This window comes from Hyperolius riggenbachi, chromosome 11 (genome assembly GCF_040937935.1).
Source record: "Hyperolius riggenbachi isolate aHypRig1 chromosome 11, aHypRig1.pri, whole genome shotgun sequence".
Classification (NCBI taxonomy): Eukaryota; Metazoa; Chordata; class Amphibia; order Anura; family Hyperoliidae; genus Hyperolius; species Hyperolius riggenbachi.
Genome location: NC_090656.1, coordinates 249,896,778 through 249,923,984, shown reverse-complemented (window position 1 = coordinate 249,923,984; position 27,207 = coordinate 249,896,778). Strand labels below are relative to the sequence as shown.

Genomic DNA, 27,207 nt, shown 5'->3' with positions numbered 1-27,207 from the left:
AGAGCGATGGAGGTCTCGTGTATCGGGAAGAGCGATGGAGGTCTCGTGTATCGGGAAGAGCGATGGAGGTCTCGTGTATCGGGAAGAGCGATGGAGGTCTCGTGTATGGGGAAGAGCGATGGAGGTCTCGTGTATGGGGAAGAGCGATGGAGGTCTCGTGTATGGGGAAGAGCGATGGAGGTCTCGTGTATGGGGAAGAGCGATGGAGGTCTCGTGTATGGGGAAGAGCGATGGAGGTCTCGTGTATCGGAAAGGGCGATGGAGGTCTCGTGTATCGGAAAGGGCGATGGAAGTCTTGTGTATCGGGAAGAGCGATGGAGGTCTTGTGTATCGGAAAGGGCGATGGAGGTCTTGTGTATCGGGAAGAGCGATTCACTCCAGAATCTCTCCAAAAATGCTGCAGGTTACGCTTCTGCGATTGGCGCAAATTGCAAAATGCCCGTGATCGGCACCAATCGCAGTAGTGAGAACACTGCCATAGGGTAGAATAGCACTAGTGCTTTGGCGATTAGCAGGGATCGCTAGCTAATCACCCTAGTGTGAATAGGCCCAAAAACTGCATCTACATTGCTTTACAGATCATGGCCAGATTTTACACACATTTAAGTACACAAACAATTTAAATGCAATCATTTCTGGAAGTTGTGTAGCAACTGATACTTGGATCTCCCCAAAACCTTTAAATGATAGGCAACCCCATCTCACTTACTTGTGGTCTAGCACGGCCTCGCTGTAGGATGGAGGAGACTCGATGTTGACCGGTGGCTGGTAGCCCTCGCTGGACATGTACTGGACCCCATTGTTGACGTTGTAGGTGACTCTGCAGTTGTGTGGGTGGTCCAGCACCACCAGTCTGGACAGCAGCAGAGGGTGCTGAAGCCGATGTACCGGGAGACTCATGAGGTTAGTGCGCTTCCTTTGATGGTGCAGGACCAGCGCCAACAGCGCCACCACCAGGACAAAGATCACCGAGCTGCCTATGATGGTGTAGGTGATACTCGGGTAATACAGGAGGTGACTCTCGGAGGACACAAACTCCTTCTTGCTGCCGCTCTCTGTGGGTGGAAAAGGGAAACCATCAGGACAGGAGGACACAACAGCAAAGCCAAAACACGGTGGCAATAACCGATAGCAATGAACAAGAGGCTGATAATTCTAGCTTACATGCAGATATAAAGGACAACTGTAACCTCCTAAAATGAAAAAGTTAGATAATCAGCTGAGAGGCGGGAAGGCTATGGCTCCCTTAGAGCACAGGTGTCAAACTCCAGGCCTCGAGGACCATATCCATATCAGAGTTCAGGATGGACTGAGGAATGGAGAAATGTGATCTACTTATGGACCACACCTTTCCTGATTCAGACTCCTCAATTAATTTGAGCTGTACCAAAAATGTGTGAGGACCTCGGCCCTTCAGGACTGGAGTTTGACATACCTACTGCTCAGAGCTTTCCAGTTCCTCTCTGCGTCCCCTCGTTCCACTGCCGGGCCCCTGTTCAAATCTCCTGCCAGCTGTGTCTTTGGGTCTCTGAGTGCTCCGAAGGATGAGGGGTTCCACACTGCACAATTCCACGCTCGGCTTATGGAGCTGCTCGTTTTCGGAAGTACTCAGGGACACAAGTATTTGCGCACCTTTCCCCGAAGAGCCCTGAAGGCTTCCTTGACAGAATTTTTTCCAGCCGGTTGGAACGAAAAAGTAGCCGGGTGGGGCATAATGGGGGAAGCCAGGACCAGTGCAACACTGCTTACAGCACAGGAGGAGGGTGAGGAGGCTAGCCGATGACAGCTGGGTGGTCACCAAAATTAGCCTGGTGGAGCAACTGGCTAAAAGAGCCTGGGCAGAAAACCGCTACCCTTCATTTACTGACTCCAGGCACAGATGTAAATATAACCACCCACAACACCAGCTCCATAAACAGAAAGCTCAGGTGTCACATTTTTGTGTAAAATGAGGCTTCTACACCTAAAAATCCTGGTTTGAAATTTTGACCTGAAGGGCTGAATTAGAGTCACTTTCTGGCTATGTGGCTGGGTAGCTTACCGGTTAAGGGCTCTGCCTCTGGCACAGGAGACCAGGGTTAGAATCTCGGCTCTTCCCATTCAGTTAGCCAGCACCTACTCTGTAAGGAGACCTTGGGCAATACTTCATAACACTGCTACTGCCTATAGAGCGCGCCCTAGTGGCTGCAGCTCTGGCGCTTTGAGTTCGCCAGGAGAAAAGTGCGATATATGACTTGTCTGTGGGCGGGGCCACTGCTGTTTCTCCCTGCATTGCATCATCCATGACTGAGTTGTAAGCCTGGTACACCTGCTAGGTATCAGCGCATCTGGTTTGGCATATTCTTCTCTCTGTAATGGAAAGACTGCAGCGCTGTGACAGGCAGTTTATTTCTGTCCACCTCTCGGCCCCCGAGCGTACGACGTGACAGCGGAGAGGTAATATGCGGCTCCCAGCCCCCCTCTCGGCGCCATCTGCTGGCTCGCGTTTTGCTGCTGCGTTGAAAGGCTGATTTGTAGTCCCAAATTTTCAAAGCAATAAAAATGGATTAAACTCAGACTGGCGTCGAGCGCTCGGCAGGTAAATCGGCACATGAGCGATTTGTGCATTGTGTAACGATCTCTCGCTGGGATCCGCCGCGTTTATGTCGGAACATTTGGAACCAAGACAGGCAGAAGTTTTCTTTCAAAGAACTTATTATCCTTGTCACTCAAAGCAGCCGACTTTCCAAAACCTGATATTCCTCTCGTTGGGGGATTGATGCACAAAGCCGCGGTAATATTGCTGTGCCGTTAATACCGGCAGATTGACCGATCACGTGGGGGGTGCTGGCACCGGACTGGCCAGTCACAGCCGCCCGCTGATCCTTTTGCTAACTGGTGCCCATGGTTTTGTGCCAATCACTGCACTCAATCAGTACGGTAGCATGCCTCGATAAGAAGCGACACCTCACCTGCTGATGATGTCATAGGGAAGGGCGGCAGATGCCACGGGTCGCATGAGGGCGGGGATGAGGAGGGTAGTGGGTTTGCCAGGAGGGTGGGGATGAGGAGTGTAGTGCGTTTGCCAGGAGGGCGGGGATGAGGAGGGTAGTGTGTTTGCCAGGAGGGCGGGGATGAGGAGGGTAGTGTGTTTGCCAGGAGGGCGGGGATGAGGAGGGTAGTGCTTTGCCAGGAGGGCGGGGATGAGGAGGGTAGTGGGTTTGCCAGGAGGGTGGGGATGAGGAGGGTAGTGTGTTTGCCAGGAGGGCGGGGATGAGGAGGGTAGTGTGTTTGCCAGGAGGGCGGGGATGAGGAGGGTAGTGTGTTTGCCAGGAGGGTGGGGATGAGGAGGGTAGTGTGTTTGCCAGGAGGGCGGGGATGAGGAGGGTAGTGCGTTTGTCAGGAGGGCGGGGATGAGGAGGGTAGTGTGTTTGCCAGGAGGGCGGGGATGAGGAGGGTAGTGGGTTTGCCAGGAGGGCGGGGATGAGGAGGGTAGTGCGTTTGCAAGGAGGGTGGGGATGAGGAGTGTAGTGTGTTTGCCAGGAGGGCGGGGATGAGGAGGGTAGTGCGTTTGCCAGGAGGGCGGGGATGAGGAGGGTAGTGCGTTTGCCAGGAGGGCGGGGATGAGGAGGGTAGTGCGTTTGCCAGGAGGGCGGGGATGAGGAGGGTAGTGCGTTTGTCAGGAGGGCGGGGATGAGGAGGGTAGTGCGTTTGCCAGGAGGGCAGGGATGAGGAGGGTAGTGCGTTTGTCAGGAGGGCGGGGATGAGGAGGGTAGTGCGTTTGCTAGGAGGGCGGGAATGAGGAGGGTAGTGCATTTGTCAGGAGAGCGGGGATGAGGAGGGTAGTGCGTTTGCTAGGAGGGCGGGGATAAGGAGGGTAGTGCGTTTGCCAGGAGGGCGGGGATGAGGAGGGTAGTGTGTTTGCCAGGAGGGCGGGGATGAGGAGGGTAGTGCGTTTGCCAGGAGGGCGGGGATGACGAGGGTAGTGCGTTTGCCAGGAGGGCGGGGATGAGGAGGGTAGTGCGTTTGCCAGGAGGGCGGGGATGACGAGGGTAGTGCGTTTGCCAGGAGGGCGGGGATGAGGAGGGTAGTGCGTTTGCCAGGAGGGCGGGGATGAGGAGGGTAGTGCGTTTGCCAGGAGGGCGGGGATGAGGAGGGTAGTGCGTTTGCCAGGAGGGCGGGGATGAGGAGGGTAGTGCGTTTGCCAGGAGGGCGGAGATGAGGAGGGTAGTGCGTTTGCCAGGAGGGCGGGGATGAGGAGGGTAGTGCGTTTGCCAGGAGGGCGGGGATGACGAGGGTAGTGCGTTTGCCAGGAGGGCGGGGATGAGGAGGGTAGTGCGTTTGCCAGGAGGGCGGGGATGAGGAGGGTAGTGCGTTTTGCCAGGAGGGCGGGGATGACGAGGGTAGTGCGTTTGTCAGGAGGGCGGGGATGAGGAGGGTAGTGCGTTTGCTAGGAGGGCGGGCATGAGGAGGGTAGTGCGTTTGCCAGGAGGGCGGGGATGACGAGGGTAGTGCGTTTGCCAGGAGGGCGGGGATGAGGAGGGTAGTGCGTTTGCCAGGAGGGCGGGGATGACGAGGGTAGTGCGTTTGCCAGGAGGGCGGGGATGAGGAGGGTAGTGCGTTTGCCAGGAGGGCGGGGATGAGGAGGGTAGTGCGTTTTGCCAGGAGGGCGGGGATGACGAGGGTAGTGCGTTTGTCAGGAGGGCGGGGATGAGGAGGGTAGTGCGTTTTGCCAGGAGGGCGGGGATGAGGAGGGTAGTGCGTTTGTCAGGAGGGCGGGGATGAGGAGGGTAGTGCGTTTGCCAGGAGGGCGGGGATGAGGAGGGTAGTGTCTTTGCCAGGAGGGCGGGGATGAGGAGGGTAGTGCGTTTGCCAGGAGGGCGGGGATGAGGAGGGTAGTGCGTTTGCCAGGAGGGCGGGGATGAGGAGGGTAGTGCGTTTGTCAGGAGGGCGGGGATGAGGAGGGTAGTGCGTTTGTCAGGAGGGCGGGGATGAGGAGGGTAGTGCGTTTGTCAGGAGGGCGGGGATGAGGAGGGTAGTGCGTTTGCCAGGAGGGCAGGGATGAGGAGGGTAGTGCGTTTGCCAGGAGGGCGGGGATGAGGAGGGTAGTGCGTTTGTCAGGAGGGCGGGGATGAGGAGGGTAGTGCGTTTGCCAGGAGGGCAGGGATGAGGAGGGTAGTGCGTTTGCCAGGAGGGCGGGGATGAGGAGGGTAGTGTGTTTGCCAGGAGGGCGGGGATGAGGAGGGTAGTGCGTTTGCTAGGAGGGCGGGGATGAGGAGGGTAGTGTGGGTGCCAGGAGGGCGGGGATGAGGAGGGTAGTGCGTTTGCTAGGAGGGCGGGGATGAGGAGGGTAGTGTGGGTGCCAGGAGGGCGGGGATGAGGAGGGTAGTGCGTTTGCTAGGAGGGCGGGGATGAGGAGGGTAGTGTGGGTGCCAGGAGGGCGGGGATGAGGAGGGTAGTGCGTTTGCTAGGAGGGCGGGGATGAGGAGGGTAGTGCGTTTGTCAGGAGGGCGGGGATGAGGAGGGTAGTGCGTTTGCCAGGAGGGCAGGGATGAGGAGGGTAGTGCGTTTGTCAGGAGGGCGGGGATGAGGAGGGTAGTGCGTTTGCTAGGAGGGCGGGGATGAGGAGGGTAGTGTGTTTGTCAGGAGGGCGGGGATGAGGAGGGTAGTGCGTTTGCCAGGAGGGCAGGGATGAGGAGGGTAGTGTGGGTGCCAGGAGGGCGGGGATGAGGAGGGTAGTGCGTTTGCCAGGAGGGCGGGGATGACGAGGGTAGTGCGTTTGCCAGGAGGGCGGGGATGAGGAGGGTAGTGCGTTTGCCAGGAGGGCGGGGATGAGGAGGGTAGTGCGTTTGCTAGGAGGGCGGGGATGAGGAGGGTAGTGTGTTTGTCAGGAGGGCGGGGATGAGGAGGGTAGTGTGGGTGCCAGGAGGGCAGGGATGAGGAGGGTAGTGTGTTTGCCAGGAGGGCGGGGATGAGGAGGGTAGTGCGTTTGTCAGGAGGGCGGGGATGAGGAGGGTAGTGTGGGTGCCAGGAGGGCGGGGATGAGGAGGGTAGTGCGTTTGCCAGGAGGGCGGGGATGAGGAGGGTAGTGCGTTTGTCAGGAGGGCGGGGATGAGGAGGGTAGTGTGGGTGCCAGGAGGGCGGGGATGAGGAGGGTAGTGCGTTTGCCAGGAGGGCGGGGATGAGGAGGGTAGTGCGTTTGTCAGGAGGGCGGGGATGAGGAGGGTAGTGTGTTTGTCAGGAGGGCGGGGATGAGGAGGGTAGTGCGTTTGCCAGGAGGGTAGGGATGAGGAGGGTAGTGTGTTTGCCAGGAGAGCGGGGATGAGGAGGGTAGTGCGTTTGCCAGGAGGGCGGGGATGAGGAGGGTAGTGTGTTTGTCAGGAGGGCGGGGATGAGGAGGGTAGTGCGTTTGTCAGGAGGGCGGGGATGAGGAGGGTAGTGTGGGTGCCAGGAGGGCGGGGATGAGGAGGGTAGTGCGTTTGCCAGGAGGGCGGGGATGAGGAGGGTAGTGCGTTTGTCAGGAGGACGGGGATGAGGAGGGTAGTGCGTTTGCCAGGAGGGCAGGGATGAGGAGGGTAGTGCGTTTGCCAGGCGGGCGGGGATGAGGAGGGTAGTGCGTTTGCCAGGAGGGCGGGGATGAGGAGGGCAGTGTGTTTGCCAGGAGGGCGGGGATGAGGAGGGTAGTGCGTTTGCTAGGAGGGCGGGAATGAGGAGGGTAGTGCGTTTGCTAGGAGGGCGGGGATGAGGAGGGTAGTGCGTTTGCCAGGAGGGCGGGGATGAGGAGGGCAGTGTGTTTGCCAGGAGGGCGGGGATGAGGAGGGTAGTGCGTTTGCTAGGAGGGCGGGAATGAGGAGGGTAGTGCGTTTGCTAGGAGGGCGGGGATGAGGAGGGTAGTGTGGGTGCCAGGAGGGCGGTGATGAGGAGGGTAGTGCGTTTGCCAGGAGGGCGGGGATGAGGAGGGTAGTGCGTTTGTCAGGAGGGCGGGGATGAGGAGGGTAGTGTGTTTGTCAGGAGGGCGGGGATGAGGAGGGTAGTGTGTTTGTCAGGAGGGCGGGGATGAGGAGGGTAGTGTGGGTGCCAGGAGGGCGGTGATGAGGAGGGTAGTGCGTTTGCCAGGAGGGCGGGGATGAGGAGGGTAGTGCGTTTGTCAGGAGGGCGGGGATGAGGAGGGTAGTGTGTTTGTCAGGAGGGCGGGGATGAGGAGGGTAGTGTGTTTGTCAGGAGGGCGGGGATGAGGAGGGTAGTGTGGGTGCCAGGAGGGCGGGGATGAGGAGGGTAGTGTATTTGCCAGGAGGGCGGGGATGAGGAGGGTAGTGTGGGTGCCAGGAGGGCGGGGATGAGGAGGGTAGTGCGTTTGTCAGGAGGGCGGGGATGAGGAGGGTAGTGTGTTTGTCAGGAGGGCGGGGATGAGGAGGGTAGTGTGTTTGTCAGGAGGGCGGGGATGAGGAGGGTAGTGTATTTGCCAGGAGGGCGGGGATGAGGAGGGTAGTGTGGGTGCCAGGAGAGTGGGGATGAGTAGGCAGGCGCCAGATGGCCCAAACTGTTTGTCCAAACTCCGCCCCATAGATTTTGCTGCCTGAATCCCGTGATTGGTGGCTTTATGGTAGCACCGCCCCTGGTAACACTAACGGCTTAACTCGCTGGTAATATTTCCATGGGCACAGCAATATTACTGCAGCTTCGTGCATCAATCCCATTATATTTAGTATATAAGCAATGCGTTTCCTACGCCATACTTCTATTCCACAGGTCCCTGTCGCACTGCACAGTCAGACACCATTTTATCAGCAGAACTACAACCCTGGTTGTCATGACGATCCAGTTAGAAAGTTGCTGAACCCGGTACAAGTGTGTAACTAAACAAGAGTGAAAGCTGACCTGAACACTTGTATTCACATTCTCTTCCCAAGAAACACTGGAGTTGATTTAAAAAGTTTATTTTCCACCATAAAGTGGACCTGAACTCTTGCACAGGACAGAAGGAAAACATAACATAAATGCACCCTGCATATATTTAGAGAGTTTAGCCTGTCTAATTCCCTCTCATCTGTGACTAATCACATGTGTAATTGGATCTCTCAGTTTTGTCAGCTGGCTGCCCCAGCAGAGCAGCTACTTTATAAACACAAGGATATAAGAATAAGTCTGCTTCCATGAAAGCAGGCAGTAGACACACTGCATATTTATTGCAGGATTTGTATCAGCTGTAAGAAAGAAATGTTTTCTGTAAAGGTTATAATGCTGTTGCGTATCTTTTCCAGCAGAGAAGAAGTGCTGAGATCAGGTCCGCTTTAAGACACTACTGCAGGGGAGGTGGGAAGTCTGGACAGCCTCATGGCAACAGTACTCCAAACAGAGGTCACAAATCAGGTCAAATTGCACAAAAAGGTTGTAAGTGCAGCTTACGGCCAATTTTTCAGATTCTTAGCTGGCTGAAGACTAGAATGGAAAGATCATTTTTTTTAATTAAGATTAAATTGCAAATCTGTACTGTAGAGATGTTCAAGGAGGCAGTAATAAATCCAGCTTGCATGCAAATATCATGCAAACTGTGCATGGCTTGGAATTGGGGAGATCGAAATGGATGGCAAGGGCATTTGAGTGCCTCAACTCCAAACCACATAAAATTTGCATGAACTTTGCATACAAGAAATTAGCATCCTCATTGAACGTTTCTAGTTTATGGCAATGTGAAAGTGGCCGTTGACTAATTTCCTGAACAATTGGCCGTCCAATCACTGCAATCGATCGGAAAACAATTGTTCAGCCCCAACAACGAAAGAGAAAACGATAAGCAATCTGATCAGACCAAAAGAATCTTTCCGATGTTCGGAATGGCTTTACGATCTATTCAACGATTATCGATTGGCACCATTAACATCAACTGATCCCATCAATCGTATGGTCGATTGTTCAGGAGATTGTACCATTAATGGGCACCTTTACGATGACCGTGGAAGTTCCGTTAAAGAGAAATCGTGACCAAGAATTGAACTTCCTCCCAATCAGTAGCTGATACCCCCTTTTACATGAGAAATCTATTCCTTTTCTCAAACAGACCATCAGGGGGCGCTGTATGGCTGATATTGTGGTGAAACCCCTCCCACAGTGTGATGTCATGACCATGGTGCTGACAGTTTCCTGTCTGTGAACCTCATTGCATTGTGAGAAATAATGACTGTTTCCAACTGCCAAGCAACCCGTATCCCCCTCTCTGCATATGTGTATTTATAAAAAAAAGCAAGACTTTTAGCCTATCGCATTGGTAGGGGGCGTGGTTATAGATAATGTGTTTTTTTCCATGTCTGCCAGTAGTAAAGATGAGGACCTGCAGGCTGACTGTGGATCAAGCAATATGAACACATGACACAGTGATTATCAATCATTTCTTGATCTCTCGTCTATTTCTTAACTTCTCACTTTGCAATGTATTGATTTAATTTTTTCCCCTTTTCGCTAAAGTTCTTCTTTAAGGTGTCCAGGCCATGCCACAACTGCCATGAGTGGCGACACGAGCAGGCCCGGCTATTTATCGAGCGCGAATAGCCATTTCTCTATCAGACCGGAATACCCCTGCCTAGCGTGAGGAATTCTCCGTAAGGCGATAATGAATTCGGCTGGGTGGGGAGCGTATAAGCGTATACACGCAGACATGATGAAGGTGAATTGTCGGGCTGTTCCCTCTTGCGGAGACATCGGCGGAGTCAGGCCTGCGCCGCTCAGCTTGCGGTTGGAACGTCGCCTGCCTTCCGGAACCCCTGGGGGATCATCAGCGGCAGCAAAAGAGCAGTAAAGAGAACTCGCGCGACGCTAGAAGGACGAGATAAAAATTCATGCGGAAAAATGCCTGCTGTTGCCAGAGCGCTTAGAAACACGACCGGATTCCAGCACAGAACGCACGGCGTATATTATTTCTTAAAGGGTAAGTACAACTTATAACCCAAGTAAACTAAACTGACCCCAAACTGCCCCCTGATCAATACTGCAATTCTAATCCACAACAGATTCTGCTCCCCTGAAGAGATACAGAAGCTCGTCAGGCCAACAAGAACCAAACTGGACCTGTTTCCTGCCGTTTATAGAGTGAGGCATGAGTGGTGCCCGCCCCTTCCTGCCCATTAAAGCTGCTCCCATTGGCTGACTGCCCCCAGCTCTAGTCATGTGATATTTCTGACAGGATTCGTGGGCGTTGGTCTGTTTACAGTGAGGAAGGGGCGGAGACAGGTTCACTTCAACAGCAGTCTGTGCATTGTATATCACTGTAGGCAAGTGCTGCTGGCAGCCTGAAGGGTGATTTGATCTCTGCTTTTTCCTGTAAGCTCCCCCATGTGAATGAGTCATATAAGGGCCCGTTTCCACTATCGCGAATCCGCATGCGTTGCCCGCATGCGGATTCGCACAGTCAGTACAAGTGGATGGGACTGTTTCCACTTGTGCGTTTCCCCGCACGTTTTTCTGTGCAGAAAAAATCTGCAGGGTAGGGCCCTCAGAATTCGCCTGCGTGTGGAATGCAGGCGAATCGCGCGCAATGTATTTAATAGGGAAATCGCATGCGTTTTTCCCATGCGTTTTTTGCCGCGATTTCGCATAGGTATTAATGTTAATTTACACAGGCAGTGACATGGTTAAATTCGCATACAACCTTACCTATGCGAAATCGCATGCGAAATCGTGGCAAAAAACGCATGCGGAATCGCACCCGCATGCGATTTGCCTGCGGTGATTCGCCGGCGATTCCGCAACGCTATAGTGGAAACGGGCCCTCAAGTCAGATCCTGATCACAACATCTTTCCAATCCCCGCATATCCAGCCTCAGCTCCCTAGGCATGAACTAGTCTAACAAAAACGATGCCACCTTCCTAACTTCCCCAATTACTGCCTGTGATGAGAAGCACACCTTCACAGACACACTGGGGGGGCGCCGATGAGCAGATCAATCGGGATAGGAAGAGGAGGAGACTGCTCAGCTGCAGCGCTGGGCACAAAGTGTCAACATCTCAGCAGCAGAGAATTTTTAAGTACAGGATCACTGTAAACTCACTTTACAATCGCTATACATAGAGATCTCAAAGCGATTTTGCAGTTTTTGTACTACCCAGAAACCACCAACTTACCCAAAATCCCTTGCAAAACTGCAAATCGTTAATCACAACTGCTGTTGCTAAAATAAGATCACTACAAAAAAAATGATAAAATCGCTTTACAAAACTCCAGCAAAAACTCTCAGAGAATGTGACTGCAAGTAGCAGTATGTAATGGGCCCCAGGCCCGCTTCAGTTTTCCATTTTTTATGGATATCAAAGTAAATTTATATTAAACTAGCAATGCAAAAAATGTTTGTCCCTTTTTACACAACCTTTTTTTTTTTTGCAACATATGTATTGATATTGCCTCACTGGCTGGGTTCTGTAGTTCCATGCTGCTAGGAAAGTGAGAGCTGCTTCTACACCTGCCTCCGCCCACCTCCTCCCTTTATTGCTAAGATATTAACCCTTTGTGCCCAGCACCGCAGCTCAGCAGTCTCCTCCTCTTCCTGTCCCTTGTCAGCAATAAGAAATTATTTACAATTGCTACATGTAAAGAGTTCCTACATTATAAATTACAGTTTGCTTTAAAGGGAACCTAAACTGAGAGGGATATGGAGGTTTCCTTTTAAACAATACCGGTTGCCTGGCAGTCCTGCTGATCTCTTTGGCTGCAGTAGTGGCTGAATCACACACCTGAAACAAGCATGCAGCTAATCCAGCCTGACTTCAGTCAGAGCACCTGATCTGCATGCTTGTTCATGGGCTGTGGCTGAAAGTATTAGAGACACAGGATCAGCAGGGGAGTCGGGCAACTGGTATTATTTTAAAAGGAAAAATCCACATCCTTCTCAGTTTAGGTTCCCTTTAAATGTCATAAGTTGCCAAGATACATAAAATCACACATAATAAAATATGATTTTTCATTCCCAGGGTCCGTTTTCCACACATGGTTTTGAAATCCCCAACCCTGGTGTAAAACCTGGCCCGGGTGATTTTTTTTCTTTCCAAACCATAGGTGCAAAGGATGCTGGGAGACTGATGTCATAACTCCACCCCCATGCCCTGCTCCCAGCCCACACCACAGTGAAAAAAGATGTGATCTAATCCAGGCAGGCAGACAAGACATCTGAAATAAGTTTACAGCAAATGGACATAAGACAGGCTGCAGCTGTTCTGCTGTGTCTCCTCTCTCCTACACACTGTGAAAAGAGATGTAATTTGATCCAGGTAGGCAGAGAGCAGGGGAGGGAGGGGCATGAGAGGAAACAATGCTGAAGGTGTACTTGCAAGGCATCAGCATGAGGAGAAAGATGGAGGTCCCACCGACCCTGAGCTCGGCAAAAACGAAACGAGCTGACGGAGGGAGACCAGAGCAGCAGTGAGTGACTACGAGGGCACAGGATGGCTGCATGGGGCTGGTAGAAACCCCAGGTAAGTGAAACTCTTTTTTTTTTTTTTTTTTTTTTGCTTGCTTGATGACTCCTTTAACCACTTGAGGACCGCGGGCTTTACCTCCCTTAAAGAGGATCTGTAACCTCAAAAAATCCCCTTGGGGGTACTCACCTCGGGTGGGGGAAGCCTCCAGATCCTAATGAGGCTTCCCACGCCGTCCTGCGTCCCTCGGGGGTCTCGCTGCAGCCCTCCGTGCAAGATGACGTCATTATTTACCTTCCCGGCTCCTGCGCAGGCGCTCTGACGGCTGTCGGCTCCGAACTACACGGAAATACCCGATCGCCGTCGGGTCTGCTCTACTGCGCAGGCGCAAGTTTCCGGCGCCTGCGCAGTAGAGCAGACCCGACTGAGATCGAGTATTTCCGTCTAGTTCGGAGCCGAAAGCAGCCACAGCGCCTGCGCAGGAGCCGGGAAGGTAAATATTGATTTTACAGTCGGGTCTGTCGCCGGCTGTTCGGAGGGCTGCAGCGAGACCCCCGTGGGACAGAGGACGGCGTGGGAAGCCTCATTAGGATCCGGAGGCTTCCCCCACCCGAGGTGAGTACCCCCCAGGGGATGTTTTTGAGGTTACAGAGTCTCTTTAAGGACCAGACCCTTTTTTTCCATTCGGACCACTGCAGCTTTCAAGGTTTATTGCTCGCTCATACAACCTACCACCTAAATGAATTTTGGCTCCTTTTCTTGTCACTAATAAAGCTTTCTTTTGGTGCTATTTGATTGCTGCTGCGATTTTTACTTTTTATTATATTCATCAAAAAAGACATGAATTTTGTCAAAAAAATTTTTTTTTAACTTTCTGTGCTGACATTTTTCAAATAAAGTAAAGTAGCATTTCTGCTAACTTGTGACAAAAAAAAAAAAAAAAAAAAGAAATCTGCCACGGACTCACCATGCCCCTCTCTGAATACCTTGAAGTGTCTACTTTCCAAAATGGGGTCATTTGTGGGGTGTGTTTACTGTTCTGGAATTTTGGGGGGTGCTAAATTGTAAGCACCCCTGTAAAGCCTAAAGGTGCTCATTGGACTTTGGGCCCCTTAGCGCAGTTAGGCTGCAAAAAAGTGCCACACATGTGGTATTGCCGTACTCAGGAGAAGTAGTATAATGTGTTTTGGGGTGTATTTTTACACATACCCATGCTGAGTGGGAAAAATACCTTTAGGATTTCACAGGTCATTTTTGTTTCAAGACTACTCCTCACGGTTTAGGGCCCCTAAAATGCCAGGGCAGTATAGGAACCCCACTAATGACCCCATTTTAGAAAGAAGACACCCCAAGGTATTCCGTTAGGAGTATGGTGAGTTCATAGAAGATTTTATTTTTTGTCACAAGTTAGCGGAAATTGATTTTAATTGTTTTTTTTTCACAAAGTGTCATTTTCCGCTAACTTGTGACAAAAATAAATTCTATGAACTCACCATACTCCTAACGGAATACCTTTGGGTGTCTTCTTTCTAGAATGAGCAGAGAGAGTGTGGTGGATGACACCCCTTGGTGCGATCAGGCCCCTGTCGAATATGCTCAGCTGCTCCCAGTATAACCACTATAAAGAAAAGATAAAGAAGAAGGGGCGCTTTGAGTCTTCTACCAAAGTAATACAGCGCTGCTGTTGGGCAGGTCTCACCTGATTCAGATGTGGCTGGCACAGCGTACACAGCCTCAGCACACTTGTGTCCCACTTGGCCGAGCCGGGGACCAGGCTCACACACGTAGGGGCGGATGTGACGTCACGTCCCGGCGTCCTTCGGGGTCTGTAGTGATGGAAACCAGGACGCTCACCCGGGGAGCGATATACGGAAGTAGGCTATCCAATATGCTGCTGCGGACGGAACTCCGCAGTATGGATGGAAAAAAGAGGTGCATTCAAAGATAAAAGTACTGGGAATGTACAATTTATTAAAACGACGCGTTTCACGAAGGCTCACCCTCCGCTTTATCAAGTTCATAACATATTTAAAAATGCACCTTTTTATATCATACATGGTCCTTGTTAGCCAATGGGCTTAGCATGGGCGGGGGCAGTGGTACCTTAATCATCCTAAGAGGGGGTCTAGCAGTGTAATGTTCCCATTATAGGAGCATTTCTGTTACCAATAAGGCTATATATAAGGTAAAAAGTAGAGCTATACTGCTCTTATGTAGAAAAAATTACATATATATAAAAAATATAAAAACCTTTCTATAAAATATATAAATAATTGTATATAGACAAAAATGTCAATCTTAAAGAGCTGCCATGCACCATGCAATGCCAAAAGGCCTTACATCTATTAGACACCATATTTCCCTCCCCCCCAAAAAATACACATATATACACCACACAAAGCTCCCAAGACATACTAAGAACTACACTCCCAAGAGGGGCTAGTTAAGGGGTATATGAACCATACATATATAGATAGGAGGGGGGGGATGAAAGAAAAGGACGGATTGTGGGAAAAGGAAAGGGGGGAGAGGGGGTATAGGAAATGAAGGAAATGAAATACCCCCATTTCTCCATTTCCTTCCCTCCCCCATCCTGCCTTTTCCCCCTTTTTTTCCCCCTCTCCCCCCTTTCCTTTTCCCACAATCCGTCCCTTTCTTTCATCCCCCCCCCTCCTATCTATATATATGTATGTATGGTTCATATACCCCTTAACTAGCCCCTCTTGGGAGTGTAGTTCTTAGTGTGTCTTGGGAGCTTTGTGTGGTGTATATATGTGTATTTTTTGGGGGGGAGGGAAATATGGTGTCTAATAGATGTAAGGCTTTTTGGCATTGCATGGTGCATGGCAGCTCTTTAAGATTGACATTTTTGTCTATATACAATTATTTATACATTTTATAGAAAGGTTTTTATATTTTTTATATATATGTAATTTTTTCTACATAAGAGCAGTATAGCTCTACTTTTTACCTTATATATAGCCTTATTGGTAACAGAAATGCTCCTATAATGGGAACATTACACTGCTAGACCCCCTCTTAGGATGATTAAGGTACCACTGCCCCCGCCCATGCTAAGCCCATTGGCTAACAAGGACCATGTATGATATAAAAAGGTGCATTTTTAAATATGTTATGAACTTGATAAAGCGGAGGGTGAGCCTTCGTGAAACGCGTCGTTTTAATAAATTGTACATTCCCAGTACTTTTATCTTTGAATGCACCTCTTTTTTCCATCCATACTGCGGAGTTCCATCCGCAGCAGCATATTGGATAGTTCACTTCCGTATATCGCTCCCCGGGTGAGCGTCCTGGTTTCCATCACTACAGACCCCGAAGGACGCCGGGACGTGACGTCACATCCGCCCCTACGTGTGTGAGCCTGGTCCCCGGCTCGGCCAAGTGGGACACAAGTGTGCTGAGGCTGTGTACGCTGTGCCAGCCACATCTGAATCAGGTGAGACCTGCCCAACAGCAGCGCTGTATTACTTTGGTAGAAGACTCAAAGCGCCCCTTCTTCTTTCTAGAATGGGGTCATTTGTGGGGTTCCTATACTGCCCTGGCATTTTAGGGGCCCTAAACCGTGAGGAGTAGTCTTGAAACCAAATGTCGCAAAATGACCTGTGAAATCCTAAAGGTACTCATTGGACTTTGGGCCCCTTAGTGCACTTGGGGTGTAAAAAAGGGCCACACATGTGGTACCGCCGTACTCAAGAGAAGTAGTATAATGTGTTTTGTGGTGTATTTTTACACATACCCATGCTGAGTGGGAGAAATATCTCTGTAAATGACAATTGTTTGATTTTTTTTACACACAATAGTCCATTTACAGAGAGATTTCTCCCACCCAGCATGGTTATGTGTAAAAATACACCCCAAAACACATTATACTACTTCTCCTGAGTACGGCGATACCACATGTGTGACACTTTTTTGCAGCCTAGGTGCGCTAAGGGGCCCAACGTCCTATTCACAGGTCATTTTGAGGCATTTGTTTTCTAGACTACTCCTCACGGTTTAGGGCCCCTAAAATGCCAGGGCAGTATAGGAACCCCACAAGTGACCCCATTTTAGAAAGAAGACACCCCAAGGTATTCCGTTAGGTGTATGGCGAGTTCATAGAAGATTTTATTTTTTGTCACAAGTTAGTGTCACAAGTTAGTGAAAAATGACACTTTGTGGGAAAAAAAACAATAAAAATCAATTTCCGCTAACTTTTGACAAAAAATAAAATCTTCTATGAACTCGTCATACACCTAACAGAATACATTGGGGTGTCTTTTTTCTAAAATGGAGTCACTTGTGGGGTTCCTATACTGCCCTGGCATTTTACGGGCCCAAAACCGTGAGTAGTCTGGAAACCAAATGTCTCAAAATGACTGTTCAGGGGTAAAAGCATCTGCAAATTTTGATGACAGGTGGTCTATGAGGGGGCGAATTTTGTGGAACCGGTCATAAGCAGGGTGGCCTCTTACATGACAGGTTGTATTGGGCCTGATCTGATGGATAGGAGTGCTAGGGGGGGGGGGGGTGACAGGAGGTGATTGATGGGTGTCTCAGGGGGTGGTTAGAGGTGAAAATAGATGCAATCAATGCACTGGGGAGGTGATCGGAAGGGGGTCTGAGGGGGATCTGAGGGTTTGGCCGAGTGATAAGGAGCCCACATGGGGCAAATTAGGGCCTGATCTGATGGGTAGGTGTGCTAGGGGGTGACAGGTGGTGACAGGAGGTGATTGATGGGTGTCTCAAGGTGTGATTAGAGGGGGGAATAGATGCAAGCAATGCACTGGCGAGGTGATCAGGGCTGGGGTCTGAGGGCATTCTGAGGGTGTGGGCGGGTGATTGAGTGCCCTAAAGGCAGATAGGGGTCTAATCTGATGGGTAGCAGTGACAGGGGGTGATTGATGGGTAATTAGTGGGTGTTTAGGGTAGAGAACAGATGTAAACAATGCACTTGGGAGGTGATCTGATGTCGGATCTGCGGGCGATCTATTGGTGTGGATGGGTGATCAGATTGCCCGCAAGGGGCAGGTTAGGGGCTGATTGATGGGTGGCAGTGACAGGGGGTGATTGATGGGTGATTGACAGGTGATCAGGGGGGATAGATGCATACAGTACACAGGGGGGGGGGGGTCTGGGGAGAATCTGAGGGGTGAGGGGGGTGATCAGGAGGGGGCAGGGGGGGGGGGGATAAAAAAAATAGTGTTGACAGATAGTGACAGGGAGTGATTGATGGGTGATTAGGGGGGTGATTGGGTGTAAACAGTGGTCTAGGGGGTGGGCAGGGGGGGTCTGAGGGGTGCTGTGGGCGATCAGGGGGCAGGGGGGGGGGGGAATCAGTGTGCTTGGGTGCAGACTAGGGTGGCTGCAGCCTGCCCTGGTGGTCCCTCGGACACTGGGACCACCAGGGCAGGAGGCAGCCTGTATTATACACTTTGTATGTGGCGATCCGGGTGCTAGTAACCCGCCGGCGCTTCCGAACGGCCGGCGGGTTACAGCGCGAGGGGGGCGGAGCCAGTCGCCAGTGGCTGATCGCGTCACGAATGACGCGATCGATACGCCCATGCCCGTATAAGGACTGCCGCCAATTGTACATGCGGCGGTCCTTGCGGGATCCACTTGCCGGCCGCCTCTGTGCAGTGGGCGGTCGGCAAGTGGTTAAAGAGAACCAGAGATGAAGCAACCTCATGTATTTTACCTTATAAATCAGTGGGAACATGACAGTAAACACCTAATCTGCTCTTTGTTACATTGTTCTCTGTTTAATTTGCCTGTTATCACCTCTAAGATAAGAATCCCGACTAAGCAGTCGGTCTGGCTTTGCTACAGAATAATTATAGCTGAGACTGTGTTCTTTGCTGTCTTCAAGTCCAAGCCTGCCCCCTGCTGGCTTTGCTCAGGAATCATTATAGCTGAGTCATTATAGCAAAGCCAGAATCAATGCTCAGTCCGGGATTCTTATCTCAGCTAGATAACAGACACTTTTAGCAGTGAGGATGGAACAGAGAGCATGGTAAATGTTTTCTCTAATGTTCCCACTGATTTCTATGGTAAAATACACAAGGGTGCTTCGTCTCTGGTTCACTTTAAAGAGAACCAGAGATGAAGCAACCTCATGTATTTTACCTTATAAATCAGTGGGAACATGACAGTAAACACCTAATCTGCTCTTTGTTACATTGTTCTCTGTTTAATTTGCCTGTTATCACCTCTAAGATAAGAATCCCGACTAAGCAGTCGGTCTGGCTTTGCTACAGAATAATTATAGCTGAGACTGTGTTCTTTGCTGTCTTCAAGTCCAAGCCTGCCCCCTGCTGGCTTTGCTCAGGAATCATTATAGCTGAGTCATTATAGCAAAGCCAGAATCAATGCTCAGTCCGGGATTCTTATCTCAGCTAGATAACAGACACTTTTAGCAGTGAGGATGGAACAGAGAGCATGGTAAATGTTTTCTCTAATGTTCCCACTGATTTCTATGGTAAAATACACAAGGGTGCTTCGTCTCTGGTTCACTTTAAGCTCTATTCGGAATGTTGCTACGTAGTGTTCAAAAGACTGCCTTTTACCCACAATTCCACGGGAATCTTATGGCCTTGTGTTAAATTACCGCTGTTAAAATGGAAATATCGACACGTTACCGAATGGTTACCGCATTGTTACCGAATGCGGAAAAACCTTGATGAATACAAATAGAAATCCATAAACTTCAAATTCGGTAATTTAGCGAACTGGAAAAAGTTATCGCAAAGACAATGATGAATCGAGGCCTATATGTTCATCTAACTGTACACAGTGCATAGACTATATATATGTAGTGCCATTCAGACCTTTGTTTGGCTGGAGGTGCTCTTGTTCCATTTCCAAACTGCATAAACTTGCATTGAAATATTACAAAATATGCATCAACTTGGAATTCGCAGCATCTCACTGCCGTGAAATAAAGCCTTCCTTTGGCGGCAGCGGAGCCACACTTTAAGCCTCTGATACGGGCAACTAATGATGTCGCATTTTTTTGTTCTGAAGTATTTTACATAATTCAGGAGAAAAATTGTCACGTCCGCCTCGTGGGGCCTCATCTGCATATATTTCCATACAGTATGTGATTAGCAGCACTCCGAGGTCATCAAACACACATTCCATCACATCATAAGTGACAGGTCCTCCCTCCCCCATGTCACCGTCCCCGCCATGTCACCCTCCCCCTCCCATGTCACCCTCAGATGTCCTCCGTGAGATGGCTGTCAGCAGAGACAGCATGTTTCGCCTCTCATTAAACACATTTTCTATCAGCACAGATAACTCTGATTCACTGCCTTCCATCAGCGCCGTATAGCTGACTAACACGTGAGCGATTCCAGGACGCAACTGCTCATCTGGTCTGCGGACCCCCCTACACACCTCAGACATTGGTGGTAGGGAACCCAGGCGATGGAGAGAAGACACGGGAGGAATGGCCGGCGGATAGACACGAACACTTTGAATACCGCGCAGGAGATTTGGGAGCAGCCGGCGCCACCATAGCCCGTAATAGGAATTACATCTATAGCGGCGCACAGTGTGTAACGTCGGCGCCGTCAGAAGACAGAACTGAAGTTACTTTTAAAACACAATAATTCTTCTGCCAGCAATAGCAGGAAGCAGAATTACATCATTCCCCCACTATCCATGGCGGCCTGGAGGGGGAATAGTAATTACCCTTCCAGGAGCAGGATAAGGAGGAGCAGGATAAGCTGTATATCGGCTGTATCCTGCGTCCAAGTCTCCCGGCGGCGAATTTCACTCATATGCGACAGACAAGGGTAGCTCCAGTGCTGCGTTGGTTAACTTGAGATCGAACGCCACTAGCAATGCGCTTCCCACCTGTCACGATTTAAAGAAAATCTGTAATGAAAAAAACTCCCCAGGGGGGTACTCAGTACTCACCTCGGGTGGGGGAAGCATCCGGATCCTATAGAGCAGGGGTCTCAAACTCAATTTACCTGGGGGCCGCAGGAGGCAAAGTCAGGATGAGGCTGGGCCGCATAAGGAATTTCACAATCGCGGCGCATCGCCACCTCTGCCCGCCCCTCTCACTCTTCCTTCACAGAGAGGGGCGGGAGAGGCGGCAATCCGTACAGCGATTGACGTCAGGAGGAGCTGAAGCTGAAAGCTCTGCCCCTTCCAGGAAATGCCGCGGATTGCCCCCCGGGCGATTTGGGGGCTCTGCAGCCCTCGTTTAGCGGCGGGAATGCAGCGGATTACTTGGGAGCACTGAAGCGAACTATAAGGAATCTTTTGCCAGCGAGGGCCACAAAATATTGTATCGAGGGCCGCAAATGGCCCGCGGGCCGCGAGTTTGAGACCCCTGCTATAGAGGCTTCCCCCGTCCTTCTCGGTCCCACGGCGGCGGAGAAAATCCTCCCGGAGCGGCGGCGATGTAAATATTTACCTCTGTGGCTCCAGCGCAGGATCCACTCTTCCCACGGAGATAGGCGAAAATAGCCGATCTCCGTCGGGCCATTCTACTGCGCAGGCACAAGTCTCCTGCATCTGTCCTGCGCAGTAAAGCGGAACCGACGTAGATCAGCTATTTTTGCCTATCTCCGTCAGAAGAGCCGCAACAGCACCCCCACTGGAGCCAGGGAAGGTAAATATTGCACAGGCTGTCGGATTTGTCGCCTGTGCATTCCGGGGGCTGCAGCGAGACCGCCGTGGGACCGAGGAGGACGGGGAAAGCCTCAATAGGGTCCAGAGGCTTCCCCCACCCAAGGTGAGTACCCCCCAGGGGAACTTTTTTCAGTACAGGTTTTCTTTAACAATATCTTCGTTCTAGCACAAGCAACCAAATTAATTTGCTGGCGATTTTTGTGAACCATTTGCGTCATTGATTTCTAGATCAAATTGGCCAGATATCCATGGAAAATAGCGGCCAGATATCGGAGAGAATATCCACCATCCATAAGTAGTGATAAAGTTATTGGTGAACGAAAGGGAGGAGCGCTGAAATGTGAAAATTCCTCTGGTCCACAAGGGGAAAAACCCGTTGAGGTGAACTGGTTAAAGAACACCTGAAGTGCGGGGAGTATGGAGGCTGATATATTTAAATCCTTTTACACAAAACAGATTGCCTGCTGCTCCTGTGTCTCTAATACTTTTAGCCACAGCCCCTGAACAAGCATGCAGATCAGGTGCTCTGACTGAAGTGTGGCTTGATTAGCTGCATGCTTGTTTCAGGTGTGTGATTCAGACACTACTGCAGCCAAAGAGACCAGCAGGGCTGCCAGGCAACTGGTATTGTTGAAAAGGAAATAAATATGGCAGCCTTCATATGCATTTCACTTCAGGTTCCCTTTAACTACTCAAGGACCTCGTCACGTCAATGGGTGTGACCGCCTAACGTAGATCGGCGTAAAGTCCTAGGGCTGGCTTTAGCAGCAGATTGCACGCACGCAGCGCGCGCATCTCCGCTTGGTAGGCGGAGCTCGACTCCCAGCGGCGATCGCAGGGAGACTGTTAGACGGCGAAATCACCGTCTATTTAGTACGTACAGCGCTGCGATCTACGGCATCGTTGTACAGGGGACACCCGTGTCACTCGGCTGTCCCCTCCAGAGGGACAAAAGCGATCTGCTGTTATAGGCTGAAGCCTAACACAGCCGATCACGTTGATTGGCTGGTGGGGGTGGAGGGGGTGGGCGGGGTAGGGGGAAGAGAAAAAAAATAGTAAGAAAATATTTGAAAAATAAAGATAAATATTTATAAAATAAACAATCAAACACTTGGGGGGGGGGGGGGGGGGGCGGCGATCAGACGCCACCAACAAAGAGCTCTGTTGGTGGGGAGAAAAAGGGGGGGGGATGGCAGGGGCAAACCCATTTCAAGGGGGGACTCCTGAAGGGTCTCCCTCAGTCATGCACAGTACAGTATAATACTATAGTAGGGCACCATGCAGGGTACACATAATGCAGTTTCTTGACCGACCCACAACAGGATCGATCAGGAGCAGTTTGGATACAGATAATAATGAGGACTGCCAACAATGCTAATGAAGGGGATAGTGATGCATTTATACAGTAGGGGCACAGGGCTGTGCTCATACCTGACTCTGCTAAGTTCCCCAGAGCTGCTCCATGCTCTGTACACACGCTGCTGCTCCATGCTCTGTACACACACTGCTGCTCCATGCTCTGTACACACACTGCTGCTCCATCCAAAGCCAACTGTAGCCAGGAAAGAAAGGGGGCGGAGTGGCACATAGTTTAGGCAGCAGCACGGTACTGAGATCTGCAGGATGCCTGCGGATATTCTGGTATCCCAACTTGTGCCTGTCCCCAGACACTACACCGGACCTGGTCTGAGGGGGGACTCTGGGCAGCTGTAATCCCCCCCTGTGTTTCCCTTTTGGGGGGGGGGGGGAATTACTTGTGTGCTGAGTTGTGCGGCCCTGCAGCGAGGTCTTAAAGCTGCAGTGGCCATTTTTGTGAAGAATAGCCTGGTCTCTGGTGGGGGGTAAAGACTGTGGTCCTGCAGAGGTTAACAAGGGAAAAAAAGCACACTGCGGATGTTCTGGAGAAGCTCTGATGTTGCGTTTACTGTAACTGGCGATTTTGCAGCGATAATTTATGTGCCGCGGATCTTCCCTTTTACTCCGGACGTGAGTTAGAGCGATGAGAAGACGCAAAGCGAAGCTCAGATAATGCCGGTAATTGAATCCCATTCATCACTATTCGCGATTCGGATCAGCCGCGTGCCGCTCCCCGCCGTGTTTTATTTTTCTGCCCACGGGCGTCCGGCCGCGCTCGCTGATGAAAGGTAAAGCGTACGCTTTGCTGGTCGTGACGGACGGGGAAGGGCCTCGGCGACAGGAAGGAGCTGCGATGTCGGCTTTCATTAGCAGCACGCTGCGCCTCACTCTCGAGTGACACGGAAAATGAGGCGCGGGCGATTAGCGAGATTATGGCGCCATTTCATTGATGTCATCTAATAAAAAGCGTCTTTCTGCTCATGAAATGATCTTATTGCGTTTTCTCCTTACGCAGGCCTCCGCTGTATGAAAGGATGCATTCTACCACGCCTCGCCATCGCCTCACCCGTGATTATCAACTTCTCTTTTTCATTAACCCCCTTCGTGATGACGGCCTAATTTCAAATAAAAAGCCTGGATAGTTTTCCTGCGCAGAGCTCAATTTATTCTGCTGAAATTCTCTTATGGGAGAACGCAGGATGTACCAGCCGCTCATTGCAATCAGCTGATTGTGTCTGTTTCCTGTGTAAAGAGGTCACGTGATCCTAACCAGCCAATCAATCACTTGCTTTACAATAAATTATCCTGTAGGAGAACTTCAGTTGAATAAACCAAACTCTAAAGGTGGCCATACTCTGGTCGATTTGCCATCAGATTCGACCAACAGCTAGATCCCTCTCTGATCGAATCTGATCAGAGAGGGATCGTATGGCTACCTTTACTGCATACAGATTGTGAACCGATTTCAGCCTGAAACCGTTCACAATCTGTGGTGGTGGTAGTGCTGCTACCGCTCCCCCCGCCCGCATGCCCGCATACATTACCTGCTCCGCCGGCGCGACTCCAGTCCCCAGGTCTCCGCTGTCTTCTCCGCTCTGGTCTCCAGGTCCAGCATGCTTTACTTCTTCCTGCCCGGCAGGAAGTTTAAACAGTAGAGCGCCCTCAACTGTTTAAACTTCCTGCCGGGCAGGAGGAACTGAAGCATACCGGAGACCAGAACGGAGATGAAGCAGCGGTGACCGGGGGTAGTCGCGCCGGCGGAGCAGGTAATGTATGCGTCTCTATTGCGTCGGTCTTCGGGCACTCGAACGCCGCTAGCGACGCGCTCCCTACCCGCGGGTGATCAACGGTAATTTTCCGCACGGAACGATCGACGGGACCGGACGAAATGGATCGAAATTCGGCGTGTAGCACGAACGATTGGCAGCAGATTCGAACCCAGTGATCGAATCTGCTGTCGAAACGGCGGCGAATCGGGCCAGTGTATGGCCAGCTTAATGGTGGCCACTAATGATTCAATTGTTTTAATCCAATCTTACCATTTCTATGTAATATAAGGGAACTGCCTAAATTATCCATTCAATATATTCACTCAATTACTCTTCTACTACATATATTTGGTAAAATTGGATGAAAAAGTTTGGATCATTAGTGGCCACCTTTAGAACAGATTTCCAATAGATTTCAGAATGAAATCTATTGGAAATCGATCTAAATGCATTATTGGACCATTAGATCCAATGCAACTCTACGGGCCATCGATCTGCTGCCAGCAACAGACCAACCTAGATTTTCCATCCTGTCAGATAGATCAAATTGATCCAAAATCGTCCGCAAATCGATCGGCCGTTTGTGCATACAATTGAATCGACCAATGTATGGGCCCCTTTAAAGGGGAACTGAAGTAAGAGGTATACGGAGGCTGCCATATTTATTTCCTTTTAATCAATACCAGTTGCCTGGCAGCCCTGCTGGTCTATTTCTCTGCAGTAGTATCTGAATAACACCAGAAACAAGCATGCAGCTAGTCTTGTCAGATCTGACTTTAAAGTCAGAAACACCTGATCTGCTGCATGCTTGTTCAGGGGCTATGGCTAATAGTATTAGAGGCAGAGGATCAGCAGGGCTGCCAGGCAACTGGTATTGCTTAAAAGGAAATAAATATGGCAGCCTCCGTATTGATCAAATGAAATCTATCAGAAACGGCTTAGCGCCACCTCTCTGACACCCCCCTCCCCCAGGTGGAAGAGTGCCCCCTTGTGCCTGTATGCAGTACAGTCTCACCCATCCACCGCTGTGACTCTTGGCTACTTTAGGTGTTCAGCACCGAGGGATTTTTAATCCTGTCAGATGCAGCGCTGAGGAATGTTTGGCTGCTAAGATTTCTGAAGCCAGTATAAAATACACCTGGTCTCCTGGAATGCTCTGGGTGGAAAATTCTGCATAGCTAATCAGCCTAGGCTGTGATAACACTGGGGAGGGGGGAGAGCACATACCAATATACAGCAATATATAGATATAGGAAGTATTTCTGATGCTGAAACCAGGAAAGTTAATGTAAAAGTGGGTATCCTAAATAATTTATTGCATTCTGATATTTGTCACCACAGGGCCTCTTTTACTGCATTCTGCTATATGTCACTACAGGGCCTCTTTACTGCATTCTGCTATATGTCACTACAGGGCCTCTTTTACTGCATTCTGCTATATGTCACTACAGAGCCTCTTTACTGCATTCTGCTATATGTCACTACAGGGCCTCTTTACTGCATTCTGCTATATGTCACTACAGGGCCTCTTTACTGCATTCTGCTATATGTCACTACAGGGCCTCTTTACTGCATTCTGCTATATGTCACTACAGGGCCTCTTTACTGCATTCTGCTATATGTCACTACAGGCCCTCTTTTACTGCATTCTGCTATATGTCACTACAGGGCCTCTTTACTGCATTCTGCTATATGTCACTACAGGGCCTCTTTTACTGCATTCTGCTATATGTCACTACAGAGCCTCTTTACTGCATTCTGCTATATGTCACTACAGGGCCTCTTTACTGCATTCTGCTATATGTCACTACAGGGCCTCTTTACTGCATTCTGCTATATGTCACTACAGGGCCTCTTTACTGCATTCTGCTATATGTCACTACAGGGCCTCTTTACTGCATTCTGCTATATGTCACTACAGGGCCTCTTTACTGCATTCTGCTATATGTCACTACAGGGCCTCTTTACTGCATTCTACTATATGTCACTACAGGGCCTCTTTACTGCATTCTGCTATATGTCACTACAGGGCCTCTTTACTGCATTCTGCTATATGTCACTACAGGGCCTCTTTACTGCATTCTGCTATATGTCACTACGGGGCCTCTTTACTGCATTCTGCTATATGTCACTACGGGGCCTCTTTACTGCATTCTGCTATATGTCACTACAGGGCCTCTTCACTGCATCCTGCTATATGTCACTACAGGGCCTCTTTACTGCATTCTGCTATATGTCACTACAGGGCATCTTTACTACATTCTGCTATATGTCACTACGGGGCCTCTTTACTGCATTCTGCTATATGTCACTACAGGGCCTCATTACTGCATTCTGCTCTATGTCACTACAGGGCATCTTTACTACATTCTGCTATATGTCACTACGGGGCCTCTTTACTGCATTCTGCTATATGTCACTACGGGGCCTCTTTACTGCATTCTGCTATATGTCACTACAGAGCCTCTTTACTGCATTCTGCTTTATGTCACCACAGGGCCTCTTTACTGCATTCTGCTATATGTCACTACAGGGCCTCTTTACTGCATTCTGCTATATGTCACTACAGGGCCTCTTTACTGCATTCTGCTATATGTCACTACAGGGCCTCTTTTACTGCATTCTGCTATATGTCACTACAGAGCCTCTTTACTGCATTCTGCTATATGTCACTACAGGGCCTCTTTACTGCATTCTGCTATATGTCACTACAGGGCCTCTTTACTGCATTCTGCTATATGTCACTACAGGGCCTCTTTACTGCATTCTGCTATATGTCACTACAGGGCCTCTTTACTGCATTCTGCTATATGTCACTACAGGGCCTCTTTACTGCATTCTGCTATATGTCACTACAGGGCCTCTTTACTGCATTCTACTATATGTCACTACAGGGCCTCTTTACTGCATTCTGCTATATGTCACTACAGGGCCTCTTTACTGCATTCTGCTATATGTCACTACAGGGCCTCTTTACTGCATTCTGCTATATGTCACTACGGGGCCTCTTTACTGCATTCTGCTATATGTCACTACGGGGCCTCTTTACTGCATT

At 50.4% G+C, this 27,207-nt stretch overlaps 1 protein-coding gene across 2 annotated transcripts in view; it reads right to left on the bottom strand.

Annotated features, from left to right (window-relative positions):
• The window catches only part of LDLRAD3 (low density lipoprotein receptor class A domain containing 3), a 196,382-nt gene that overhangs the window by 25,160 nt on the left and 144,015 nt on the right, over nt 1–27,207 (bottom strand). For both annotated transcript variants that reach the window (XM_068261155.1, XM_068261156.1), the window contains one exon: nt 710–1,055. In XM_068261155.1, the coding sequence (XP_068117256.1) occupies nt 710–1,055 (346 nt within the window). The remainder of the gene's footprint in view (nt 1–709; nt 1,056–27,207) is intronic.